This window comes from Pristiophorus japonicus, chromosome 4 (assembly GCF_044704955.1).
Source record: "Pristiophorus japonicus isolate sPriJap1 chromosome 4, sPriJap1.hap1, whole genome shotgun sequence".
Classification (NCBI taxonomy): domain Eukaryota; kingdom Metazoa; phylum Chordata; class Chondrichthyes; family Pristiophoridae; genus Pristiophorus; species Pristiophorus japonicus.
In genome coordinates, this window is record NC_091980.1 from 298,048,874 (window position 1) to 298,060,496 (window position 11,623).

Sequence of the window (11,623 nt, forward strand, 5' to 3'; positions counted from 1 at the left end):
GGAGAAGCGAACACTGCCAAATGAAGGGCAATTCTCCTCACTGTTTACGGGGCACCAACGTATGGCCTCATGAAAAATCTGCTTACTCCAGCAAAACCCACAGAGAAGTCGTATGATGATTTGTGCACACTGATCCTGGAGCATCTTAACCCGAAGGAAAGCATTCTGATGGCGAGGTACCGGTTCTACACGTACAAAAAGTCTGAAGGCCAGGAAGTGGCGAGTTATATCTTGCAGGACATTGCGAATTTGAAGGACATTTGGAGCACATGCTCAGGGACTTCTTTGTACTTGGCATTGGCCATTAAGTGATACTTTGCAAACTTTTGACTGTAGCGACGCCAACCTTGACTAAAGCCATAGCGGTACCCAGGCGTTCATTGACACCAGTGACAATACCAAGCAAATCTCTCAGTACACGAGTGCTGCTACAAGCACGGTGAACAAAGTAATGCAGTTTTCGAATCGCAACGTACAGGGCAGGCCTCACATGCCTGCAGCTGCACGTCCGCAGATGTCTCAAAGAGTCAACCATCAAGGGTGATGAATGCTAGGCCATTAACACCTTCTGGCGCTCCGGGGGTGATCATCGTTTCCATTCATGCCGCTTCAAAGGATACGTTTTTGCAAGGGCTGTGGAACAATGGGACATCTCCAACGTATGTGCAGGCGAGCTGCAAACTCTGCTAATCCTGCAAACCACCATGTTGCAGAGGAAACATAGAAACATAGAAAATAGGTGCAGGATTAGGCCATTCGGCCCTTCGAGCCTGCACCACCATTCAATAAGATAATGGCTAATCATTCACCTCAGTACCCCTTTCCTGCTTTCAGGAGGACAGATCCACAGCTGATCACGACGAACCAGAGCCTCAGACCGAGGAGGCAGAGGTATATGGGGTGCATATATTTACCACAAAGTGTCCCCCGATAATGCTGAAGGTTGAATTAAATGGACTCCCGGTGTCAATGGAGCTGGACACGGCGTGAGCCAGTCGATTATGAGCAAAAAGACTTTCGATAAATTGTGGTGCAGCAAGGCCTGAAGGCAGTCCTGACTCCCATTCACACTAAAGTGAGAACTTACACAAAGGAACTGATTCCCGTAATTGGCAGTGCTACTGTAAAGGTCTCCTACGATGGAGCGGTGCACAAGTTACCACTCTGGGTGGTACCGGGCGATGGCCCCACGCTGCCCGGCAGGAGCTGGCTGGGAAGATATGCTGGAACTGGGACGACATCCGAACGCTCTCGTCCGTCGACGACACTTCTTGTGCCCAGGTCTTAAACAAGTTCCCCTCACTGTTCGAACCAGGCATCGGGAAGTTCCAAGGAGCAAAAGTGCAGATCCACCTAATTTCGGGGGAGTGACCCATCCATCACAAGGCAAGAGCTGTACCGTACATGATGAGAGAGAGGGTGGAGATCGAACTGGACCAGATGCAATGAGGGCAACATTTCGGCGATTGAATTCAACGAGTGGGCCAGTCCGATTGTTCCATTCCTCAAGGGAGATGGCACCTTCAGATGATGATTACAAAGTAACTATCAATCGTTTCTCTCTGCAGGATCAATACCCACTACCCAAAGGCAGACGACCTATTTGCGACGCTGGCGGTAGGAAAGACGTTCACGAAGCTGGACTTGACCTCGGCCTTCATGATGCAGGAGCTGGAGGAATCATCGAAGGGCCTCACCGGCATCAACAAGCACAAAGGTCTCTTCATTTACAACAGATGCCCGTTTAGGATTCGATCAGAAGCGCCGATATTCCAGAGATTCATGGAAAGCTTACTGAAGTCGGTCCCGCACACCGTGGTCTTCCAGGACAACATCTTGGTTACAAGTCGGACCACAGTCGAGCATCTGCAGAACCTGGAGGAGGTTCTTAGTTGGTTTAATCGCGTGGGGCTCAGGTTAAAACGCGGAAGTGCGTTTTCCTGGTGCCTGAAGTGGAGTTTCTGGAGAGAAGAATTGCAGCGGATGGCATCAGGCCCACCAATTCGAAGACGGAGGCAATCGAGAACGCACCGCGGCCACAGAACGTGACAGAGCTGCGGTCGTTTCGAGGACTCCTGAACTACTTTGGTAATTTCTTACCGGGTCTCAGCACAGTTAGAACCACTGCATGACTTACTGCGTAAAGGAGACGAATGGGTATGGAGTAAAAGCCAAGGAAATGCCTTTGTAAAAGCTAGAAAATTGTTATGCTCAAACAAATTGCTTGTGTTGTATGATCCATGTAAGCGTTTGGTACTAGCATGTGATGCGTCGTCATATGATGTCGGGTGTGTATTGCAACAAGCTAATGAATCTGGGAAATTGCAACGGTTGCTTATGCATCCAGAAGTTTGTCTAAGGCTGAAGGGGCCTATAGCACGATTGAAAAAGAAGCATTATCGTGTGTTTATGGGGTAAAGAAAATGCATCAATATCTGTTTGGGCTAAGATTTGAATTGGAAAATGACCATAAGCCACTGATATCCCTCTTTTCTGAAAGTAAGGGAATAAATACGAATGCATCGGCGCGCATCCAGAGATGGACGCTCACGTTGTCCGCCATCCGCCACAGCCCAGGCACAGAAAACTGTGCCGATGCTCTCAGTACAGTGTCATTGCCCACCACAGGGGTGAAAATGGCACTGCCCACAGATTTAGTCATGGTAATGGAAGCATTCGAGAATGAGCAATCACCCGTTGCTGCCCAACAGATTAGAACCTGGATGAGCCAGGACCCCTTACTGTCCTTAGTAAAAAACTGTGTGTTTCATGGGAGCTAGTCCAGTGTCCCATTTGAAATGCAGGAAGAGATAAAGCCGTACTAGCGGCACAAAGATGAAATGTCTATACAGGCAGACTGCCTTCTGTGGAGTAATCGGGTAGTGGTACCATTTGTAACCACCCAGGCATTGTAATGATGAAAGCGATAGCCAGATCCCACGTGTGGTGGCCGGTATCGATGCGGACTCTGCGTGCACAAATGTAACATGTTCACAATTAAGCAATGCGCCCAGGGCGGCGCCACTAAGTTTATGGTCTTGGCCCTCCAAACCGCGGTCTAGAGTCTATGTCGACTATGCAGGCACATTCTTGGATAAAATGTTCCTAGTGGTTGTAGATGCGTACTCCAAATGGATTGAATGCGAGATAATGTCGGCAAGCACGTCCGCTGCCACCACTGAAAGCCTGCGGGCCATGTTTGCCACGTACAGCCTGCCGTATGTCCTTGTGAGTGACAACGGGCCCTGTTTCACCAGTGCAGAGTTCAAAGAGTTCATGACCCGCAATGGGATCAAACAGGTTACATCTGCCCCGTTCAAACCAGCATCCAATAGTCAGGCGGGGAGAGCAGTGCAAACAATCAAGCAGAGCTTGAAGAGGTAACTGAAGGCTCACTGCAGACTCGCCAACCTGAGCCCTGCTTAGTTACCGCAGGAGACCCCACTCGCTCACTGGGATTCCACCCGCTGAACTGCTCATGAAAAGGGCACTTAAGACAAGGCTCTCGTTAGTCCACCCCGATCTACATGAACAGGTAGAGAGCAGGTGGCTTCAACAAAGTACATATCATGATAGCGCAAATGTGTCACGTGAAATTGAGATTAATGATCCTGTATGTGTGTTGAACTATGGACAAGGGTCCCAAGTGGCTTCCCGGCACTGTCGTGGCCAAAGAGGGAAGTAGGGTATTTCGCGTCAAACTTTCAAATGGACGCAGGACACCGGAAACACTTGGACCAAACCAAACTCAGATTCATGGACTATCCAGAGCAACTCACATTAGACCCTACCTTTTTTGACCCCCCAACACACACACCAGTGGCAACCAACACAGCGGTTGACCACGAAGCAGAACCCATCACCCGCAGCAGCCTAGCAGGACTCACCACACCAGGCAGCCCAGCAAGGCCAGCTGCACAGCAGCCCAGCAAGGGCCCAACAAATGACTCACCAAAACCAGCAGTTGCACCGAGACGATCAACCAGGGAAAGTATTGTTATATGTGAAACCTGTAAATACCTTGCTTAACCACCAGAGGGCGCATCCCCTGAAGAAGGGAAACTCTTTTAAGGGATCCCAAAATCCCTTGGGAGCACCTGTACTTAATGAGGCCTCACGGGCTGTAGAGGCACTCTGGAGACCTGTAATAAAAGACTAAGGTCACATTTCACTTTGAGCTCACAGTATCTGGACAGACTCTTTATTCAGACATAACAGATAATCTGTTTTAGTAATGTTGATTGGGGGATAGATATTGGCCAGGACTACCCTGCTCCTCTTTGAAATAGTGCCTTGGGATATTTTTCGTCCACCTGAGAGAGCAGATGGGGCCGTCAACAATGCACTACTCCCTCAGTACTGCACTGAAGTGTCAGCCTAGGAGTGGGACTTGAACCCATGACCTTCTGACTCAGAGACACAAATGCTACCCACTGAGCCCTGGCTGACACATAAATGTAGTGGGGACATGAAAGGTTTGAACCCAACGAACTTCTGTGTTGCATGATTTAGAGGCATTAGGCTTTGATGCAATCTCTAAAGCCGCCTTTATAATAATAACTTATTTATATAGCACCTTTAACATAGTAAAACGTCCCAAGGCGCTTCACAACAGTGTTACAAGACAAAACAGATACATTTGACACCGAGCCAAAAAAGAAGAAATTAAGGCAGATGACCAAAAGCTTATTTAAAGAGGTAAGTTTTAAGGAGCGTCTTAAAGGAGGAAAGAGAGGAAGAGAGGTGGAGAGGTTTAGGGAGGGAGTTCAAGAGCTTAGGGCCCAAACAGCTAAAGGCACGGCCACCGATGGTTGAGCAGTTATAATGAGGGATGTTCAAGAGGCCAGAATTTGAGCATAGACATCTTGTGGGGTTGTGAGGCTGAAAAAGATTAGAGAGATAGGGAGTGGCAAGGCCATGGAGTGATTTGTAAACAAGGATGAGAATTTTGAAATTGAGGGGTTGTTTAACTGGGAGCCAATGTAGGTCATAAAGCACAGGGGTGATGGGTGCTCGTGACTTGGTGCGAGTTAGTACACGGACTGCGGAGTTTTGGATGTCCTCAAGTTTACGTAGTGTAGAATGTGTGAGGCCAGCCAGGAGTGAGTAGATTAGTCAAAGCTAGAGGTAGAAAAGGCATGAATGAGGGTTTCAGCAGAAGAGCTGAGTTAGGAACGGAGGCGGGCAATGTTACGGAAATAGAAAAAGGCGGTTTTAGTTATGCTGTGGATATATGGCTGGAAACTCATTTCAGGGTCAAATATGACACCTAGGTTGCGAACAGTCTTGTTCACCCTCAGATTAATGCTGGGGAGAGGGATGGAGTCAGTGGTTAGGGGACGCAGTTTGTGGTGGGGACCAAAGATAATGGCTTTGGTCTTTCCAATATTTAATTGGAGAAAATTTCTGCTCATCCAGTACTGGATGTCGGACAAGCAATATGACAATTTAGATATCAAGGAGGGGTTGAGTGAAGTGGTGGAGAGGTAGAGGTCGTCAGCGTACATGTGGAAACTGACTCCATGTTTTCGGATGATATCGCCAAGGGGCAGCATATAGATGAGAAATAAGAGGGGACCAAGGACAGATCCTTGGGGGACACCAGAGGTAACGATGCGGGAGTGGGAAGAGAAGCCATTGCAGGAGATTTTCTGGCTACGATTCGATAGATAGGAATGGAACCAGGCGAGTGCAGTCCCACCCAGCTGGAAGTTGGTGGAGAGGCGTTGGAGGAGGATGGAGTGGTCAACTGTGTCTAAGGACTGCAGACACGTCCAGAAGGATGAGGAGTGATAGTTTACCTTTGTCACACTCACAAATAATGTCATTTGTGACTTTGATGAGAGCCATTTCGGTGCTGTGGCAGGGGCGAAAACCAGATTGAAGGGATTGAAACATTGAATTCATGGAAAGATGATCACGGATTTTGGAGGCGACCACACGTTCAAGTATTTTAGACAGGAAAGGGAGGTTGGCGATGGGGCGATAGCTTGCAAGCAAAGTGGGGTCAAGGGTTAGTTTCTTGAGGAGAGAGGTGATGACAGCAGATTTGAAGTAGAGGGGAACAGTACCGGAGGAGAGAGAACCGTTAACAATGTCGTCTAACATGGGAGCCAGAAAATGGAAGTTGGGTGGTCAGCAGTTTAGTGGGAATAGGGTCAAGAGAACAGGAAGTGGGTCATAATATAAGAACATAAGAACATAAGAATTAGGAACAGGAGTAGGCCATCTAGCCCCTCGAGCCTGCTCCGCCATTCAATAAGATCATGGCTGATCTGGCCGTGGACTCAGCTCCACTTACCCGCCCGCTCCCCGTAACCCTTAATTCCCTTATTGGTTAAAAATCTATCTGTGACTTGAATACATTCAATGAGCTAGCCTCAACTGCTTCCTTGGGCAGAGAATTCCACAGATTCACAACCCTCTGGGAGAAGAAATTCCTTCTCAACTCGGTTTTAAATTGACTCCCCCGTATTTTGATGCTGTGCCCCCTAGTTCTAGTCTCCCCTACCAGTGGAAACAACCTCTCTGCCTCTATCTTGTCTAGCCCTTTCATTATTTTAAATGTTTCTAATAAGATCATCCCTCATCCTTCTGAACTCCAATGAGTAAAGACCCAGTCTATTCAATCTATCATCATAAGGTAACCCCCTCATCTCCGGAATCAGCCGAGTGAATCGTCTCTGTACCCCCTCCAAAGCCAGTATATCCTTCCTAAGGTGACCAAAATTGCACGCAGTACTTCAGGTGCGGCCTTACCAATACCCTATACAGTTGCAGCAGGACCTCCCTGCTTTTGTACTCCATCCCTCTCGCAATGAAGGCCAACATTCCATTCGCCTTCCTGATTACCTGCTGCACCTGCAAACTAACTTTTTGGGATTCATGCACAAGGACCCCCAGGTCCCTCTGCACCTCAGCATGTTGTAATTTCTCCCCATTCAAATAATATTCCCTTTTACTGTTTTTTTCCCCCAAGGTGAATGACCTCACACTTTCCGACATTGTATTCCATCTGCCAAACCTTAGCCCATTCGCTTAACCTATCTAAATCTCTTTGCAGCCTCTCTGTGTCCTCTACACAACCCGCTTTCCTACTAATCTCATGGACAAGATGAGTTTGGAGAGATCAAGAGGAGAGATCAAAGAGAAACTGGAGAAAGATAAGAGTTTAGGGCTAGGGCAGGTGGGAGCCTCAGATGAAGTTTGGCCCTGTGGCCGAGGTGAAGGAAGGGAACTCGCAGAGGCAGCTGATAGGATGGTCTCACTCTTTGAGACAAAGAAGTCCATGAGCTCCTCACACTTGTTGGAGGTGAGTGCGGTGGAGACAGGAGAGAGGAGTTTAAGGAGACGGTTAGCAGTAGATAATAGTATCCTGGGGTTCTTTTTGCAACCTTTCTCCCATTGACCGCTGTGGCTCAGTTGATGGTAAATGTAAATGTGAATGTAAAGATGGCCGCCGGGGTGGTAGGTCCCTAGGGAGCTCCCCCCGCTCCAAACAACTCCCACCAGCTCTCGGCAACTTTCCACCTCCCAACCTCCCGCTGTCTAAACCTCCCCATACCAAATAAACCCTAATATGGGGTCAAAGCACGGAAACCCAAACCCTTAGTCCCAACCCTCGAGTCCGGGCCATTCGGGCCGACCTCAGGCTTCCCACCAAATCACCCATCGGCAACCTCCAACAACTTCCAACGTACTCAGACGACCAGCGACATCTCCCGGAGGCGGCGCCCTCAACCTGGACCTAGCTATCAGGCCTCCACCCCTCCTCCAGCGATGACAGACGACCTCCTCCTCAACGGCGACCAGGTCCTCCTCTTCTATGTCGGTGACTGGCCTCCCCTCCTCCTCCAGCGGCGGCAGATGGGCCTCTCCTTGACCTCCCGTGGCGACAGACGACCTCCTCCTCAACGGCGACCGGGTCCCTCTCTCCCAAGTCGGCGACTGGCCTCCACATCTCCTTCAGCGACGACTGGAGCTCTCCGTCCCCACCGGCGACCTGGCCTCTTCTCTTCCTCCAATATGTGGTGAGTTCGAAGGTTGTGACCCCCTAGTCCTCTCACCCTGAACCCCGGTGGGCCACTGACCCTCCCAATGCCTGCCCCCAACCAAGCCTTGGACCACCTACCACCAAGGGCGCTACCCAGCGCCGAGCCTGCGGCCAACATCTCGCCATAGGCAACTAGGCCAGCAGTGCCTGGTCTCCGGTCGTCTTGAACCCCCCTTGCTACTGGATCAAGACCTCGCTCAGCTAAGCCCATGAGGTAGCCGGTGTGCAATGACCACCCCACGTTAAAGGAACTTACGCACAGGCATTTTCCACTCCGTTAACATGAAATTCGGGACCTGGAACGCCAGGACCCTCATGGACAACCCAAACAGCGACAGGCCGGAACGCCGCACTGCCATAGTTGCCCAGGAACTTAGATGCTTTGACATCGACATCGTCACCCAAAGCGAAACCCGGCAGGCAGGAAAAGGGCAGCTCAAGGAACAAGGTGGAGGTTACACCTTCTTCTGGAAAGGGAAACCAGAAGAAGAATGCCGCCTTCATGGAGTCGGCTTCACCATCAAAAACGAGCTGGTTGACTGCCTCAAAGACTTTCCCTGCTGGGCTAACGAACGCCTCATAACTGTTCGACTCACCCTATCCCGGAACCAGTGCGTCACAGTCATCAGTGCGTACGCCCCAACACTCGATGCAACTGATGAGGCCAAAGAGGGTTTTTACATCAACTTCGAAAAATCCCTGACCTGCCATCCCCGCAGGCGACAAACTGATCCTCCTCGGTGACTTTAACGCTCGGGTTGGCAAGGACACAGAGCTCTGGCGAGGGGGGGGGGGGGGGGGGGCATGATTGACAGAGAGGGGGTAGGGAAAGCCAACTCCAGTGGTACTCTACTCCTGACAAAAATGTCTAGAGCACGAACTTGTCATCACTAACACCTTGTTCCGCCAGAGGGACAAATACAAGGCATCATGGCAACACCCTCACTCCTAGCACTGGCACCTGCTCGACTAAGTCATCGTCCGAGCCAGGGATCGCAAGGATATGCGCATCACCCGCGCCATGACAGGAGCTGACGACTGCTGGATGGACCACCGCCTAATCCGATCCATCATTGACATCAACATAGCCCCAAAGTGGAGGGGGCAGCAGAAGCAGTGCCGCAAAAAAGTCAATGCCGGAGCACTTAAGGACACTGCTAAGAGAGCCCGATACAGCCAGCGCCTCACAGTTAGAAACATAGAAACATATAAAAATAGGTGCAGGAGTAGGCCATTCAGCCCTTCTAGCCTGCACCGCCATTCAATGAGTTCATGGCTGAACATGCAACTTCAGTACCCCCTTCCTGCTTTCTCGCCATACCCCTTGATCCCCCTAGTAGTAAGGACTTCATCTAACTCCCTTTTGAATATATATAGTTAACCTGGCGTGCCTTGATGACCCCGAGGCCTCCATAACCGGTGCCTGCAAAGAGACGCTCAGTTACTCAACCAGGTTTGATGAGAATGATCAGGAGATCCAAGAGCTAATAGATCGCAAACGCAGGGCATTTCTGAGCTTTAAACAACAACCCAACGCAGGAGCAGCAATACACACAGCTCAAGGCTGAGGTCCAACAAAAACCCGGGACGTAAAGAACAGGTGGTGGATGGAGAAAGCACAGGAGATACAGCAGCTGGCCGACAACCATGATGTGCGAGGATTCTTCATCGCAGTCAAGGCCACCTACTGACCAAACACCCAAGGCCCCACCCCACTGCTGACCAAGAACGGGGAAACAGTCATCAAGGACACCGAGGCGGTCAGGGCCCGCTGGAAGGAACACTTCAAAGATCTCCTCAATCAAGACTCTGCCTTTGACTCGAGTGTTCTCGACTCCATCCCGCAGCATACTACCCGCCACCACCCGAGTGAGATCCCAACACTGCACGAGGTAGAAAAAGCCATAAGACAGCTTAAAAACAACAAGGCTACAGGTGCAGACGGAATCCCTGCTGAGGCATTGAAGTATGGCGGAGAGGCACTGTTGGCGCGAATACACGACCACATCTCTCTCATCTGGAGGGAGGAGAGCATGCCGGGGGATCTCAGAGATGCAGTAATCGTGACCATCTTTAAAAAAGGAGACAAGTCCGACTGCGGCAACTAGAGAGGAATCTCCCTGCTAACAGCCACTGGGAAAGTCGTCGCTAGAGTCCTCCTCGACTGTGTTCTTCCCGTGGCCGAGGAGCTCCTCCCGGAGTCACATTGCGGATCTCGTTCCCTATGGGGCACAACGGACATGATTTTTGCAGTATGACAACTACAGGAAAAATGCAGGGAACAGCACCAGCCCTTATACATGGCCTTCTTCAACCTTACAATGGCCTTTGTCACTGTCAACCGCGAGGGTCTATGGAGTGTCCTCCTTCGTTTCGGATGCCCCCAAAAGTTCGTCACCATCCTCCGCCTGCTCCACGACGACATGCAGGCCGTGATCCTTACCAACAGATCCATCACAGACCCAATCCACGTCCGGACCGGGGTCAAACAGGGCTGTGTCATCGCCCCAACCCTCTTCTCAATCTTTCTCGCCGCCATGCTCCACCTCACAGTCAACAAGCTCCCCGCTGGAGTGGAACTAAACTACAGAACCAGTGGGAACCTGATCAACCTGCGCCGTCCCCAGGCCAGGTCTAAGAGTATCCCAACCTCTGTCGTCGAGCTACAGTACGCGGTGACGCCTGCGTCTGCACACACAGAGGCTGAACTTCAGGATATAGCCTCATTCAGGCTAACATCCTCAGCATTGAATCATTGAACACACTCGATCAGCTCCGCTGGGCAGGTCACATAGTTCGCATGCCAGACATGAGACTCCCAAAGTAAGTGCTCTACACGGAGCTCCATCATGGCAAACGAACCAAAGGTGGGCAGTGGAAACGCTACAAAGCCTCCCTGATAAAGTGCAACATCCCCACTGACACCTGGGAGCCCCTGGCCAAAGACCGCCCTAAGTGGAGGAAGTGCATCCTGGAGGGCGCAGAGCACCTCGAGTCTCGTCGCCGCAAGAGCATGCAGAAATCAAGCGCAGGCAGCGGAAAGAGCGTGCGTCAAACCAGTCCCACCCACCCCTTCCCTCAACGACCATCTGTCCCACCTGTGACAGAGTCTGTGGCTCTCGTATTGGACTGTTCAGCCACCAAAGAACTCACTTCAGCAGTGAAAGCAAGTCTTCCTCGATTCCGAGGGACTGCCTATGATGATGAGTTGATGGTAACTTTATAAATGCAAGTCTTTCCTCAATAACAGACCCCCAACAGTACATCATTGGACGTGAAAAGGCGCTGTAGAAATCCAACTTTCCTGACTTTTAAAAAAAACTTCACATTTCACAGAAGCGAGCCCGGCTCTTGCGCACCTACTTGAAAATTCTTCTGGGCCCGGGAAAAGTCAAGGACACCCGAGAGGTCGGGCGGGGGTTGGCGCCTCTTGTAATATTTGAAGAGTCTCCTGAAGGCATCTTCGCCCTGCTCCAACAGACCAGCGGCCATCGCGCTGCTCGCTGCCAACCGCCCCTCCCCTAGCAACCAGCCGGGGTCAAACAGAACCAGGCGTTAATATTTACCCAC

General features: G+C 50.6%; 1 protein-coding gene across 2 annotated transcripts in view; it reads right to left on the reverse strand.

The window, feature by feature from the left end:
- Positions 1–11,559, reverse strand: part of alkbh1 (alkB homolog 1, histone H2A dioxygenase) — a 64,049-nt gene extending 52,490 nt beyond the window's left edge. For both annotated transcript variants that reach the window (XM_070879618.1, XM_070879617.1), the window contains exon 1: positions 11,417–11,559. In XM_070879618.1, coding sequence (XP_070735719.1) covers positions 11,417–11,514 — 98 coding nt within the window. In that variant the 5' untranslated portion in view covers positions 11,515–11,559. The remainder of the gene's footprint in view (positions 1–11,416) is intronic.
- Between the last annotated feature and the right edge of the window lie 64 nt (positions 11,560–11,623).